We start from the raw sequence: 17,058 nt of genomic DNA, 5'->3' as shown, positions 1-17,058 counted from the left end.
TTAATTGTGAAACTACAAAAGAAACACACAATTATTTTGTATTATTGTTTTTATTATTATTTACCATTCATCTTTTATTTAGTAAATTATTATCAGTTATTTCAGCCTGATATTATTTTTGCATTTAATTTATTGGTGCTATTTTATTTTTAAAAAAACAATTTAAAAAAGAGAGAGAATTGTATATTTTTTTGACAAACCTTTTATTTTATACAGGTCTTTGCGAAAAATAAATTAAGTTCTCTTCCTTTTTAAGTTTATACATGAGATGTTTACTGTATGCAAGGGAGCCGTGGTAAGATTTATTACCAACAATAAACGTGGGGGTGAAAGTAACTACTAACTTTTACTTTGAGTTCTATTTAATTGCACTATTTTTTTTACTTTTACTTGAGTATTTTATGTATGACTTGCTTGTACTTGAGTACAATTTCAATCATATGTCAGTACTATTTATAAAGAGTAGAGTACTAGTTAAAACTAACATCTGTGAAAGCATCAGCTGTTTAAGTCATGAGGTTTAAATTCACTGTTTTACAGAAATCATGGGACCAAACTGAGAGTGAACTGTGTACCTGAAGAATTGAACAACATGACAGTATAAAGCCATGTGATTTATTAAAGGAGACCAAAAGTTATGAAAGGAAAGCTAACAACATGAGACACAAATGTCCTCTGTAGGCCAACCTTTGGTTTCATAGATCTATCAGGGCTTTGTGGAAAAGCCAAGTGTGACCACATGTTTCCCAAGATGCACTCAGGAATGATGGCACTATCTCCACTGAGGAACACACACATTCAGGCTGGACGTTCATCTCATTAATGCTGACATATTTCCCTGTTAACATGTAAATCTGTTAGACTGCAGTGAGCGCAGACCAAAGTTCATACCATCTGAACTCACCCCAGTGAAAAGTTAACCAGCACACACTAAACAACTCCCAGCAGTTAGCACCATAAGAATCAGGCAAATAGGATAAATCTGTAACAAGTATTGTTATAGAAAACCAGAAGTGTATGTAAAATCTGCTGACACAGAAAAACCAGACAGGTTTAACACCTGCTTTATTCAATACGATGTGCAGAGTAATAAAAACAGCTGACATTTCAGGATAATCATTTGTGCAACAACTGATTTATTATTTTATTTATTTTTTAAAACTGAATTTAAACTCAGTTGGAGCTACACCAGCCTTCGTCGCTTGCAGTCGCGCTCCTCCTGCTCTTCAGTCGTGTTATTTGTTGCACCCAGAGGAGACACTTTGTTCAGCATGGAGTCATCTGAAGCCTGGCCAAACAGGGCCATGAGCAGGGCCACACCGAACCCTGTGGCTCGCTCACCCTGCAACAACGACAACAAGGAAGAGATTCAAACCGCGATCAATGTCCTCCCTACCAAACAATGTCTGCCAGTTCCAGTCTGTCTATCAGCAGAGTGCAGCTGCTCAATCTAATAATAATAATAATAATAATAAGGCCTCTGCTTTATGAGCTAAATCACATGACAATAGTAGAATATCAGGAGGGTAGCAGCAGAGCAGGATTGCTGCAATAATGTGTTGGATGGGAATCTTGTTTATAACATGACAATATTAGTGTATGAACACTTTAAGAAAATGAAAGAAATCACAGATGGAAGCACATACCCACTGTTTTTAAAGGGGCAATATGATGAAAATTATTATTACTATGGTTTGGATCCTCAGTTTCGGGTCCAATTCTTGCCTCCAAAGAAAGTCTACATAACAAGTTGAATCTAATCTGCACCTAATAAACAACATAATCACTAAAAAAAATCTGCATGCATGTAACGTACAGTCAGAATGTGCAAAACCTCAAAGGAAATGCTGAGCATTTAGGAAGTGGTAAAATACAGGTTGAGGTGGAATTTTGCTTGAGTTGAAAATAACAAATGTAGATCAGACAGTCTAACAAATACAATCATTTCTATTAAAGTAGGTTCTTGTGTGCAAAATGAGGTGAAAGTAACTGATTCCAATTACTCACGTTACTGTAATTAAGTTGCTTTTATGGGTAATTGTAAGTTTTTGAGTAAATTTCTAAATCAGTAACTTTACTTGTACTTAAGTACATTTTAAAAGAAGTAAAATTATTTTTCACATTTCTACACCCAACCGTATATTTTTTGTTTTAAAAGGATCAACGGACATTGTGAAACTACAAAAAAATGAAATGACCAGACAACAATCAAATGCATCACATCATAGCCAACAAACCATATTAAACGTAATGCACCAGCCAAAAACAGCACTAAAGCAGCGGTAATGCAAAAAAGAAAAAATGACTTTATAAAGGTTTTGCTACAGTGATATACATCCCTTTAGGCTCATTCAGAGGGCCAAAGTTGAATAAGTTCTGTTTCCTCCCTCCCTTGTTATTCCACATTTTGTAAAAAGTCAGCTACAAACAGGCGAGTTGGATTTTCCCTGCTCGGTGATGTCACCTAGCAGAAACACCTGACAATCCTGGCTCCTCCTCCCTTATATAAGAATGTGAGCTTCTCCCTCTCAAACTACCTCACAGCTAAAACAAACACTGCGGTTTAATATAGAATATACATTATACTGTATTGTCATATATGCAGGGGTGGAAAGTAACAAATTACATTTACTCTAACTATTGTACATGAGTAGCTTTTTCGTGTAGTTCTACCTTTTTTTAGTACTTTTTAAAATCTGTAATTTTACTTTTACCTAAGTAAATTTAGTTTAAACTAACAGCACTTCGCTACATTTGAAATAGATGCCGTCACAGAGTAAAATAAATCCTGCACGCGGACGAGAGTCTGCTACATTTGTGTTATTGAACGAATCCTAGAGCTGTTGTTAGGATCAGCCAATAGAATGTGTACACGTGACGTCACTCACATTGCTGTATCGCGACAAAGCGAGGGCGCTAAATTCTGATGGAGAGCAGGGAGCTTGAGAATATGCCGTCTGAAATCATTAAAATGCCCATGTTTTGTGGAGTTTACGGCTGCTCCAATCGTTCTAACTGAGAAAAGGAAAAGATTGTCGTTCACAAAGGTGAAAAATGTAAAAAGCTCACAGAACAACGCAGTAAAAAGTAGATTTTAAACCTACGTCTGCGGTCGGGAGGAGCAGAGTCTGCTGATGCTCATGACTGTATGTTATAACATGAGGTATGTTCGCGAGCTAACTTTGTTTTTGTGGCTGTGTTTATATAGCATTAGGTTGTTGTTGTTAAATGCTCATTTACTATTTACCTTATTTCTTTCACCCCTGCTGCACACTGTGCACATAAAGCTGAACACCCAAATGCTATTTCACTACATGTCATAAAGTACTATTCAGTAGTAGTATATATGTATGTGACAAACAAACCTCATGCATCCATAACTGTCAGCCTAACGTCGCCGTTAAGATGTTTTTCAAGTTTGTTTACATTGTAGCCATTACTGCTGAGGAGGTTGTGGATCCACTCGCTCAGAAGTTTGCAGATTGTGGTGGGTGGGGGGTATGTGTGCGACTCAGAGCGGAGCGTTTTTGTTATTTATCCAGGTTAGTCACACCATGTCTTGTTCTCATGCACGTTATTTTGAAATGGTGTTCTCTAATAAATTATAATAATAAAAAAGAACCTAGTTTGATCTGCATACACGCAATGGGCAGCCACGGTGTAATACCCGGAGCAGTTCCATATTTGGTACCCGTTATATTTACTCGTATCGCCTTTGACTTGATTTGACATGTTTGTGACCAAATGCGGTTGGACAAAACAGTGAACTATCACCTTGAATGAACTATTCCTGTAATAAGTAGTGGAGAGGAGGAGAAGAAGGCGGCATAGCAGCTCCGGTGAGTGTTTGAAGCAGCAGCTGACCAACTCCGCTGCTGCAGCCACACTGACACACTAACACACACACACACACACACACACCGTGGAGTAGCATTTGTCTGACTCACAATCACACATAGCCATGTGTTTTAATGTAATGTGCAGTTTTTTTTTTTACTTTATTCTTATGTGTTTCATGGCCAGACAAGAGCGTGATTCACCTGACTTGCTTTCTTTATCGTGTTCCCGTCATGACTTTGCTCCTATTTTGGCCATATTAAGGTGTTTCAGTGGAAACCAAAAAATCAGCGTCCGCTATTGTTATGTCAGTAATTTTTAAACACCATAAATGTCAGTGTGGCAGAGTTTTTGAGTTCACGCTGGCATCAATAGTAAATGAGAACTTTTGGATGACTCACAGGTACAGTTTAAAGTGTTTTTATGTGGATAAGCAGCTTTAACCCATCGCCTGCAGAGTCGTCGTTTCCAGTTCGCTCACTTTTCCATGAGAGGGAAGTGCTGCCTTATAAAATCACAACGGGTAATTATAGACACACCCAGTTCTTCTTTTTTATTTACAGTTGAGGAACTATCTGCACAAACCAGCTGCAAAATGCAGGAAACTTTGGTTGAAACAGTAAGTAAATCCGAAGCATATTTAAAATATAAACAAAACACGGAGAAACAAAATCTGAAGAAAAAGTTTGATTTGTTTTTCTATATTTGATCAATTTAAGTTTAGCTGCTATTTAATAAAACACATTCAGACATTTACTTGGACTCAACAATAAACTGATCACCTGATTTTTTCCAGGGCAGGAAGGGAAAACAACACAACACTAGCTTTGAGCACATGCTTAGTCAGCATCAGATACTCACGGCATGAACTGGAGAGGCGATGTCGACGTGCACCCACACACCAGGCCAGTCGAAGCCCAAGTGGGAGCCAATGAAGAGGCCAGCACAGGAGCTCTGAGCATTCTCACGGTCCTACGAACAAAAACAACAACTCTTCTCACAAAGTGAAGCACCCACAGTAATTAAAGGTCTTATTAACACTTCACTGAACCACGGAAAACTCGTCAAGAAGTAGGGCTGCCAACTTTGGTCGTTTGGTCGACTAATTGGTCAATGCCGTCGTGGTCGACCAAGATTTTCATTGGTCGACCAGCAATGGTATCAGTTTCAATACCATTAAAAAAAAATGCAACGCACTTATATAGGTGATAAGGATTAACTGTCAATATGATGTATTTAATGCCTAAACATGATTCTATTTCCAGCAACAGCTCTGTGTGAGTGCGTGCTGCGCTGCAAAAACAAGTGTTACACTTCAGCTGTCAGTGCGCAGTGCACTGTCCTCAGATCAGATCAGAGAGGGAACAAATTAAGACATCCACTGTTCAATCAATCCTTTTTCAGCACAAGAACATGGATTATCCTAATATTTGATACGTGGATTGTGTAAATAGATCCAATGCACACCTGTGTTTGATGTGCGTTTGTTTCCCCATGCGCTGATCTGATGCTGACATCAACAGTTTATTAATAAAAGCAGGATTACCACTAAAGCAAATGAAAATATGTCATTTGTATGAGGAAAAAAAAGATTTTAAAAATAATAAATACCAAATGTCTGTCGGACCTGTAGGTTTCACTTTTGCTTTGTCGGGTTTTGGTCAAAGCTTGAATAAGGTTCATATAATAAATGGTCTGTGTTTAAAAGCAAATCAACACCACAAAACACCAAAACAAAATATTTGTCTCTTTTTCTTTCTCCTCGTCCTCCTCTGCACCTGCTCATTCATCCTCCGTTTTTTTTTTTTTTTTTTTCTTTGCTCGACTAATTGCTACTGTACCATAATCTTGGTCGACCAACCATTTCCTTGGATGACTACAGCAATATCAAGAAGCATTTAAACTATTCAAGAAACTTGGTTAGTTAAATGATGAAACCTGTATCAGTTCCAGGCATTTGTGTGACAAACATGAAGTTTGGCAAAAGCTACATGTGAGCAACACTAATAAAATAGCAATAATATTATGACTGACAGTCATGTAAGTCAAACTTTCTTATAGGGTCACATGTATGAGTTATAGATAGCGCGTCATTGATCCCTTTATTGATTTCCTTCAGGGAATTTAGGGTTTCCAGCAGCATCAAAAAGTAGCAAACAGTGTCGAGATAAAATATAAATATAGAAAAGATAGAGAATATAAAGCAATAAATAAAAAAGGTGCTTGGTAAAAACAATGGCTCCTCAACTGATGATGAAAGAGATGATTTCTAATGTATTTTTCTCTGGAGGCTGAAGGTTTTCCCGTCACTCACAGCCACAGAGTTCTTCATGTCGGCCATGGCGGAGGTGAACTCGCTGAAGTGCAACTCGGGACAGTAGACCAAAGGGTGAGCAAGGTCTCCGCTGCTGCGGCCGGCGCGCATGCACGCAGCCTCCCACACCTCATTGTTGGTCATCACAGCTGCGTGGTATTTCCCCGTGGAGATTCCCTAAGCAACAGAAACAGTCCAGATTCAGATCCACAACCCTCATTAGACCACATGTACTAGACCATGCATGTGGTTAGGGACGGCTGCCCACCTGAGCCCCCGTCAGGGTTGCCATGTCTAGGATAATATCAGCAGAGAGGTCTTTGCTGGCGTACACAACACCATCAGCCAGCACCAGGCGACCTTCTGCATCTGTGTTGTTGATCTCCACCGTTCTTTAAAGACGGAAACAGAAGAAAACAAGATGACACCCAACATCGTCCAAACAGTTTGTGCAGAGCTGCTAATGAACGTGCTAAGCTAAACACCATCATAATTGATGTATAGATTTAAAGGTCTTACTTTCCAGAGTACAGAGTGTGGATGTCATCGGGCCGTGTGGCTATGGGTCCCACAGAGTTCTCTGCCAGACAGAACACTGCGTGGAGGTTGTCCTTAAAGCCCTACAACCAATCAGAATAGATAATCCATTCAGCCTGTTGTTCTGTGTTATATATGCTAAGAGCTAAGATCAACAATGCCTTTGGAATCAGAGCATGTAGACTAGAGAGAAGCAGTTTAACTCAACAGGTTACCATAGAGCCATGTTATTAAACCTATACATGACACTTACTTTTTCCTTCTTGTGTCATTAGATTCATTATCTTCAGTTTCAGTAAAAACTGATGACAATGTGTGGAATCCTAAACAGCCTTTAAAAGTCATTCCATCAGTTCTTGCTCTTCATCTTGCAGTTGCCTTTGTTTTCGTGTATCACCATGGAAACATAGTGTGTGGGTACAATCAGACACAGGTCTGGATCTCCCTTTATTGTAGATAAGTTCACGTTCTCTCTGATTGCACTTGAGTTTTCTCCAGCTATTAATGTGATCTGATTATTAACATCATCACTGATAGTCTTCAAATGGCTAACTGTTAACATTATATTTCATTTTGTCCAAAGGCTTCCCTTTTACTCCTGCGCTGTCATTACTTGTTTAGTTTATTCTCATCCTGTTTGAGTGGAACTCTTCTCAACACAAACCAATGTAATCTATTCAACAGTTAAGTAAGGTGGAACTGTAAATCACCAGATACTTCCCAAATAAAGAAAAGAAAAATTGGCCAGTTTATGTAAGTTGAAAAGTTGAGTTTGAACATTGGAATTGTAGCGTCACCTGTTTAATTGTGGCCTTAAAAGCTCCCAAGATGGCTGCAGCTCCACCACAGTCCCTCTTCATTCCTGGCATGGTGGTCTGCAAGTAAAAACTATACATTAAAAGGAGATTTCAAAACACTTCCTATTGGTGAAACAGTCATTTGTCCACATCAAGTATCTGGGCTCATGAATAGAATTTACATCAGCTGTATCCAATGAAATTAATAGGAACAATCTTAAAGGTTACATTGAAGAGCACAGGGTCTCCTGCACACCCTTTACCTTTCCCTTAATGCTCAGTCCACCAGTGTCGTACACGATTCCCTTCCCCACCCATGCAATGGTCTGTGTGGCACCATCTGGTGTGTGGCTCAGGACTGCTAATGCAGGTGGATGCTCTGCTGCTTTTCCAACCCCATAAATCCCTGAGAGATGAGAGACAGAGGCATTAGTAATTCATATCAGCCATCTGCACTACTTTATAAAAACAGGACTGATTGTGAGTTTTCAAGTGAAGCAAGTCTATTAAAATTAAAGCTGATATCCGGAGTTTCTGAGAAACGTCTCTATGTCCCGCCCTAAACCGCGCCACTTCCTCTGCCAATCTACCAGAAGCCACGCCTCTATTTTTCTGCATGCGCATTGCAGAACACAACAAGGTCACATTGATATAGGTCTATGGGTCAGGCAAGAGCCAAAATCATATTTACCCGTGGCCTTGTTTCCGTGCACAGTTACGCACTTTGATTGACAGTCTAAAAAACAGGAAGTCGAAGCCTATTGGCTGGACGATCACAGCACTTGTTTCTATTTGTATAGGGGTCTACAGGACAAAGGTGGGACTTATATACATTGATGTATATGAATGACCACCAGCAGTAGACCATAGTAAAAGACTAGTGAGGTATTTTTTCACATTTCAAAAGAATCATACATAAACATAGATTTCTCAGAAACTCCGGATATCAGCTTTAAGTAAGAAGAAGTGCACTGTCACTGTGACTGTATGCAGGAAGTGAAAATGTACACGTGACCCACCTCCAAACCCTTTTTGTTTCAGTTCCTCCCCACGAATGATGAGTGGAGTGATTCCAAGGTCCCTTCCCACAGCTTGGACTTCCTGGAGCAGAAACAGACATCTGCTCTCATCTGCTTTCACTGATATGGTAAACAGGAAGTATGCACTGACACAGAAAGTGGAACCCACAACCCCAAATTTTAGGTCTCGGATGTTTTTTCTGCTTTCACACTATTCCTCTACACGCACTCAGAGCTACTCTGATCAACTAAGAAGGTTTACGTCCTCCAAGCTTCTTTGTTCAGCTAGAAATAAATTAAATTGCTCTTCACATTATTTGTTTAGTCTGGAAAGAAAAGTTATATTAACTTGGAGTGTGATAAGTAAAAGAAACAAAATAAAAAAATAGTCATTAAGGATTGGCAAGTTTGTTTTATTCTTAGGATCATTAAATTAATCATTTATACGATGCATCGTGATGCAGAAGGTGGACTACTGCATCGACGCAGTGACATATTGGATTATAGGATTATGTAATGTTGCTGCTTCTATATTTTCTGTTTGAGACAGGTTCAAAACTACTTTCAGTGAACAACGTTCTATTGAATTGTGAGAGTCCAGCACAGTTTACATGGAAGTAGGCAAAAAATCTAGCTAGCATTTTAAAAGCATATAGCTCGACATGTTCTGGATTTTATGAACAATTAATTTTCTGTTGAATGGGCTGGAGATACGATATGAGCTCATAATGTAGCTGCTTCATAGAAAAAGTCAAACCTGAGGCTGGGTGTTTTAACCACTCCAGTAGGTATGGTCAAGACATTTTCTAAATTTCCTCCTAAGTGGCACGTCAGCCCAAAACCTGTGGTTTATTTATTCTTTAAATAATATTCATGAACTTGTGTCAGATCTGACTCGCTGCTCACACAGGTGCTGATCTAATGGAGCGACTGTTTCAGATGCTGGAACTCATTGTGATGTTAGTTACATTAATGAAGCAGCCTGTTGTAGAGCAGAAGATGTTTTTATTTATCAGCTCATGTAGCATGTGCTTTAACTTAAAGCTGCTATTTGGAATCTTTATTTAGTACAGTGAAGAAAATAAGTATTTGAACACCCTGCTATTTTGCAAGTTCTCCCACTTAGAAATCATGGAGGGGTCTGGAATTTTCATGGAAGGTGCATGTCCACTGTATGAGAGATAACCTAAAAAGAAAAATCCAGAAATCACAATCTATGATTTTTTAACAATGTATTCGTGTGATACAGCTGAAAATAAGTATTTGAACACCTGTCTATCAGCTAGAATTCTGACCCTCAAAGACCTGTTAGTCCGCCTTTAAAAGTCCTCCTCCACTCCACTGTATTATCCTGAATCAGATGCACCTGTGTGAGGTCGTTAGCTGCATAAAGACACCTGTCCACCCCATACAATCAGTAAGACCCAAACAGTCAGCATGGCTAAGAGCAAAGAGCTGTCCAAAGACACCAGAGACAAAAATGTACAATTCCACAAGGCTGGAAAGGGCTACGGAGAAATTGCAAAGCAGCTTGGTGAAAAAAGGTCCACTGTTGGAGCAATCATTAGAAAATGGAAAAAGCTAAACATGACGGACAATCTCAATCGGAGTGGAGCCCCATGCAAGATATCACCTCGTGGGGTCTCAATGATGCTAAGAAAGGTGAGGAATCAGCCCAGGACTACACGGCAGGACATGGTCAATGACCTGAAAAGAGCTGGGACCACTGTTTCCATGGTCACTGTTGGTAATAAACTAAGACGTCATGGTTTGAAATCATGCATGGCACGGAAGGTTCCCTTGCTTAAACCAGCACATGTTAAGGCCCGTCTTAAGTTTGCTAATGACCATTTGGATGATCCAGAGGAGTCATGGGAGAAAGTTTTGTGGTCAGATGAGACCAAGATTGACCTTTTTGGTCATAATTCCACTATGCGTGTTTGGAGGAAGAAGAATGATGCGTACCATCCCAAGAACACCATCCCTACTGTGAAGCATGGGGGTGGTAGCATCATGCTTTAGGGGTGTTTTTCTGCTCATGGGACAGGACGACTGTACTGTATTAAGGAGAGGATGACTGCAGCCATGTATTGTGAGATATTGGCCAAAAACCTCCTTCCCTCAGTCAGATCATTGAAGATGAGTCATGGCTGGATCTTCCAACATGACAATGACCCAAAGCACACAGCCAGGAAAACCAAGGAGTGGCTTTGTAAGAAGGATATCAAGGTTCTGGAGTGGCCTAGCCAGTCTCCAGACCTAAATCCAATTGAAAATCTTTGGAGGGAGCTGAAAGTCCGTGTTAGTCAGCGACAGCCCAGAAAGCTGACTGATCTAGAGAAGATCTGTGTGGAGGAGTGGGCCAAAATCCCTCCTGCAGTCTGTGCAAACCTGGTGAAGAACTACAGGAAACGTTTGACCTCTGTAATTGTAAACAAAGGCTACTCTACCAAATATTAACGTTGGTGTTCAAATACTTATTTTCAGCTGTATCACACGGATAAATTGTTAAAAAATCATAGATTGTGATTTCTGGATTTTTCTTTTTAGGTTATCTCTCATACAGTGGACATGCACCTTCCATGAAAATTCCAGACCCCTCCATGATTTCTAAGTGGGAGAACTTGCAAAATAGCAGGGTGTTCAAATACTTATTTTCTTCACTGTATATACACTGCTTTGTTTGAAGAATTTGCATTTTGTATTGTGAAAATAAACCTTTTCACAAAAATCAACATAATTTTCGGCCACTGAATGCTTGTTAACATTTAAATATATTTTATTAAATACATTGCGATGTATAAACTACAAATTTGTACAAATAAAACTATTTATTTAGCGTTTAACATTTCTTAGTGCAGAGGTGATCATCATCCAAGATTAGTAATTAATATACAAACAGATGTAACTTAGCGAGCTGACTGAGAATAACTTATTATAAGTCATGTGTGTGGCTCACACTTCCAGAGGAAACATTGTGTGTGCATGTGTGTGACTCGCTACTCCTCCATGGGCTCACACGCACGCACTTCAGCCGCGCACATTCACACTCTCAGTGTATCATGCCCAATGTGTGAGACTTGAGAGCTTTGCTAGTATAGTGCAGCTGCTCAGACGGCCCTCCCCCCTCTCCAATCTAACCCTCCGTCCGATGTAACCCGTGTTGATTTAAAAATAAAATTAAAATAAAAGTTATGAAACATAATCACCAAATAAGGAACAGTCACAGGAGCTCAAAACTTGTGAAAGAGCCCTAAACTATCTTCCTTTCTCTCACTCATGTGCCTGCTTGGCTGTGTGTGCGCACGTCTGGTGCGTGCTCAAGTAGCTACTCAAGCTCTTCAGCGATTGGCTCTGGCTGCACACGTGACTCTAGTGGCTGTGCTTTGCTTGAGGTAGACAATTTTATGAAATTATTCATTAACTGTAGCATTACAGTACAAACAAATGCAACGTCGCACAGCTTTGAACCAAGATGCAGCTATGTAGCAAGTATGAGCGCCGTCTGTCCCTGAACTCCAGAGATATTTGAGGCACGGACAGACACACAGAGATTCCTTGCTTTTATAGAGAGATGTCTAAAAGTATTTCCACGTATTTACAACTTGCAGTCTCTAACTGCAGTCTGCCACTTTAGTAGTTGGGTTTAATCCAAGCACTTTGTCTCAGAGTCAGCATTCTATTAATATAGTGACGGAAAATCTCCTGACTTCAGACTTTTTTATACTGAATTTTAAAACTGGCATTAAAATCTTTAGTCCCAACATGAAGCAGAATTTTGCGCAGCTTATTAACACATATTCAAAGAAACCAGGACGTGCAGAGGTGAAAAGTTACAGTTTATTACATTATCAAATTGTGGCCAAATAAACAAAAACAGCATACTTACATCCAGGAAGGTGTCCGTATTCATCTCGTTGCATGGTGTGTCCACAATGCGTGCAGCCAGACGCACTCCATCAGCAGCGTGTGACAGACACTGAAAAGATACAAAAGCCTTTCAGCTCACAATGAGACTTGGACTTCATAAAATTGCTAAAATGACAGCGTTTTCATCTTGCACTTGAAGTGTTTAAAATGTCAGAAATCCCTGCAAAGCACCTCAACTTCAGCGCTATCCAGAGGAGTCTTGTCCTGTCCGACAATCAGAAACTCCACGGACACATGTTTCTTCTCAGCCCTGCGTGAGGAGGTGGAGCGGCGAGAGAAGATGGGAAAGGCTCTGGCAATGGCGCAGGAAGAGGCAAAAACATCTGGACGCTCACATACCATCTAGAAGATAATGGAATAGACTTTATGTTAGCCACTAGATCTTTTGTTCTATAATTCCTTCTCTTCCAAACGACAATGTTCAATAAAACACAGAAAATAATCCAGATAAAGCCACTGACCACTATGCAGCGGGTATTCCCTCCAGGAAGACAGGAGCGGACCAGACGCGACACAAAGTGGGCGGAGGATGGGCTGTTGTGTCTGCTGACACGTGAAGGCAGAGCAGCAACTACAGCTTGGTTGAGGTACAGAGGACAGCTGTCTGTGGGGTTTGGGTTCAGAGCACTGAGGGCAGCCTGCCACACCTGACCACGCACGCACACACACACACACGCACAAGAAATCTTTCAGTGACTGTCATTATCACATTCAGGATGAAATGTTCTGAAACTAAGCAACTTAAAGTGTTACAACTGTGGTAAAATATGCTTTTCTTTGTAACACCAAACAATGGGTGAAAACTGAAAAAGAAAGGGGACAGCTTCACCGACGCCCTTGTGCATTTGATCGCTCCTTCATGTCAGGGTTAGGGTTTAGGGTTCATCTCTCCGGATGTTGATGATCCACTTTTTTGTAGCTCATCTTCTTGTGGGAACGTAAAAAACTCAAAGCAGAACTACGTCTAGCTGAGACTGTACACCTAGGAACGCCACAGCGGTATCTTGATGTGCTAACTCCTTTTGTTTGGAAGGTAAACTTCGTCCTTTTGGATGTCATTGTTTAGACACACACAACCACACAAACAGGCACAATCAAACGAAAACTGTGAAAAACATGTTTTAAAAGTGTGACGGCTCACTTCTCCACTGTTTTAACTGTCCAAAAGCGGTAACAGGAAATACTTCATCGGTCTTATTTTCAATCGGAAATACATCACGTCTCACTGTGCATATAGCCCATTAAGAAAAAGAAGCTGCTGCTGCGCAACAGAAGCAAAAATAATACAGGAACTAGTAAGGGTGCCCTGATTGATCAATATTGATATTGGTCTACTGTGATAGCAGCAGAAAACAAGTATCGGATCATACCGGTCTTCATCCAACACCTCTGATATATATATATAAAAAAATAATAATAATTTTTAAATTAGATTTATTGAGGTTATATTCAAGGTCTTCCATCTAATTTACTGCTTTATTAAATTGTTATATTTAAGGTTAAAATCCATACAACCCATTGATTAATATCAAATGCATAATTTTTTTTTCTCGTACCTGTTACTGACTATTGTTCTATGTTATCACTTGATCAAGCCTTGTCTAAAATTCCACGCTACAAAATAAATTAAGACGGTATATGTGATTTGTGCTCGTATAGTATCAGGATCAATATCGATATTTGATCAGAAGTGAAAAAGTTGTATCGGGAAACCCCTGGCGACTGTAACGATTAATCGTAAGGCAGTTAAAAATCGATTCATAGGTATCACGGTTGATATCAATTTTCTGACAATTGAATCGCAGTACTTTTTTTATCCAGCAGACGGCGCCATCCGGAAGTGTTGGCGGCGGGCGGAGTCTGCTAATACTTTCTTTCTGGCCGCCTTCTACTCTTAAATATGTTAATAAATGATTCATTACCCCTTTAGCACCGAAAGAATATCTGTAATATTACTTGAATATCTGCAAAAGTCACGTTTTTCTATTAGCTCTGTCTGCTAGCATAGCATCTCTTCTTCACTGCTAGAATATCTGCATGCCAACCGACCACTGTGTTACCAGCGCCCTCTGCTGGTCCAAACAAATATGACGTAAATCAGTGTAATCACTGTTTTTTTTGTTTTTTTTTAAGTCCAATTGTTAAGGCACAAAATACATTTTCAGTTGCACTTTTAAAAGAAAAACTATTATGCAGTTTTGCATTGTTTATTATAGAACCAGAATTTAAATTAATAGGCTTCATTTTCATTTGTATTATACCTTTATTTAATTCAAGATTAATTTTTAGTTAAATTGCATTGTTTTGAATAGTTTATCAAGGAATTCTTTTGACAATGAAAAATAAAAGGAAAATAATACAGCATTTTTCCCCCCCAAAAAAATGTGTCTACAGTCCCATTTTGTAAATGAAAAAATCGTGAGAGAATCGTATCGTGAACCCAGTATCGTGAATCAAATCGTATCGGGAGTTGAGTGAATCGTTACATCCCTACTGGCGACTAGTCAATAGATAAAATTGTTGGCAATGTATTTTGAAATATCTTTATCCAACTATTACAGGGTACGGCATTCTAAATACAAACAGTCTTCAATATCCTAGAAGTATAATTTCTCAAAATAATATCTAATATTTGTGGGGGTTTTTTTGTTTTTTTTTTTTGACAATTTAGCACCAACACAACCTCATGGAATCTGTGAAATAATACAATCATATCAAACTCAAACTGCATTGATTAATAACTGGAATTTGCATTCATGACTATTTGATTCCACATGATTAGAGTGATAAGAGGTTTTGTCAGAGTGAAGACCTTTAACCAGCAGAGGACATGATAAGGATAATACTAATCATTGACAGAGAAAAGTCTTAGTAGGAGTCTCAAGTTGTTCTTTATAGAAAACATACACAAGTGCTCCACTAGTAATATTTCTAAATGTGCAACCTTTCAGCATTTCAGATGTAATGTACATGTGCTGGCTTTAGCGGCTTTACAGTGATTTTTTATTTTTTTAGTCGATAAATAATCGACTTTACTCGTTAGTTTAAACCTTAAATGTGCAGTTAAGAGCTTGACAAAATAAAATATAACGTGAAGTCGCATTTTAAATTCTTAAAAACCGTTAAGGTCTCATGTTTGGACTTATTAGAGAAGTAGACTGACTGACTTGATGTGGTTAGCATCGTGCTAACTCCAGCTGTCACTCACCTCTTTGGTGACCACTGGCTCCAGCTTTCCCTTGATTTGGCTCCAGGTGATGAGCTGCAGGTTGCTCTGCTGTCCCAGTATAAGGACGGGCCTGTTCTGTGGCTCTGAGTCCCCGGCATTAGCCTTAAACTCCAGCACCACATTCGCCATGTTGGTGAAGAAGAAGCCTACGGTCCGGAGAGCGCCTGCTACTGATCGTTAGACAGGGTACGGTGGCCGAGAGGCTTCAAACATCGCTAACAGTGACACCTCGTGGTTCACAGAGGTATTGAACTCATACAGAACATTATGACCAGTGAAGATAATCACATGGATTAAATCTTGGCCCCATGTCAGATGTTTATTGATGACTCGTTATAACAATAACACCATAGGTGTAAAGAGAACTGATATATCCTACTCAAGTAGAAGTACTGTTACTTATGTTGAAATGGATTTTTTTTTTTAACATACTATAATGAAATGTCTTTATATTGAATAATCCTATTTACTCATAGAATAAATTCATATGAACTCGTTAGCTGCCATTTTCAGGACAAGAACAAACAGTTTCAGAGCAACTCTAAATCTAACAATAACACAAGCAAGTATGTAAGCAAAGAGACAAATCAGATATAAATAACTAGGACACTCAGATTAACACTAAAAAAGAGTTTGACAAAAAGACACAACATCTAACTAATTAACAATGAAGAATAATTGTATTTTAAATATTATACTTCATACACATTAAAATTTTTTCATATGGATATACCTAATAAATAAAATAAACATGACACAATAGACCCCTAAATGATAAATAATAATAATGAATAAATCAATAATCTTGAACATAATTTGTATTGCTTTATATCAGCAGTAAATGTCATCTTTAACTAACTACAATAACTGATCGTTTGCTTTGTAAATGTAAAACATCTTCTAATTAAAATATTACTGTTGTATATGAACTTTTGAAAATTGTGCTTTGACCTATATAATGTGTGTATATCTATCATTGATGAGCTCATGTTTGACCCTGACAATCACAAATGTCTTAGTATCAAAACAAAAGAAGACACATGTCCCATCCATGTGCAGCCAAGGGAGGAGAAACACTAGTGAAACACATGGATGTTTGTTATAGCCTATTGACTTTGTTATGGCAATTATTATATTCATCATCATATCGTCAAATGTATGTTCATGTGTACAATTTGTCATGTTTTAATACATGATGACTCCATTACTCTTTACACTTTTGAACAGCTGAATCATGATTAAACAGTACAGATCATACTCAGTGCACAGAGACTCTGCCAAGGCCAGAGTCTCTGCTCACATGCAGATACACACACACACTATCAAGGAGATAAGAGTGGCGCCAGATCTCCCTCATAACATATACGTCTTCATCATCCTCAAATCTTTCCACTA

The 17,058-nt window shown here is 38.9% G+C and overlaps 2 protein-coding genes across 2 annotated transcripts in view; one reads left to right on the top strand and one right to left on the bottom strand.

The window, feature by feature from the left end:
- Positions 1-3,929, top strand: part of kdm5ba (lysine demethylase 5Ba) — a 46,567-nt gene extending 42,638 nt beyond the window's left edge. Inside the window, exon 29 of the transcript XR_003674078.1 lies at positions 3,890-3,929. The gene's annotated coding sequence lies outside the window, so the exon portion shown is untranslated. The remainder of the gene's footprint in view (positions 1-3,889) is intronic.
- npepl1 (aminopeptidase like 1) lies at positions 1,117-15,859 on the bottom strand. Its single transcript, XM_028446740.1, has 12 exons — positions 15,643-15,859; positions 12,896-13,081; positions 12,606-12,776; positions 12,394-12,483; positions 8,505-8,586; positions 7,749-7,891; positions 7,486-7,563; positions 6,671-6,771; positions 6,420-6,543; positions 6,152-6,328; positions 4,699-4,809; positions 1,117-1,342 (listed from the first exon to the last, which is right to left on the bottom strand). The coding sequence occupies exons 1-12, from the start codon at positions 15,790-15,792 to the stop codon at positions 1,184-1,186; spliced, it is 1,572 nt and encodes a 523-aa protein (XP_028302541.1). The 5' UTR covers positions 15,793-15,859; the 3' UTR covers positions 1,117-1,183.
- Positions 15,860-17,058: the final 1,199 nt, after the last annotated feature.

Source organism: Gouania willdenowi, chromosome 5 (genome assembly GCF_900634775.1).
Source record: "Gouania willdenowi chromosome 5, fGouWil2.1, whole genome shotgun sequence".
Classification (NCBI taxonomy): Eukaryota; Metazoa; Chordata; class Actinopteri; order Blenniiformes; family Gobiesocidae; genus Gouania; species Gouania willdenowi.
This window is presented reverse-complemented; position numbering and strand designations above follow the sequence as displayed.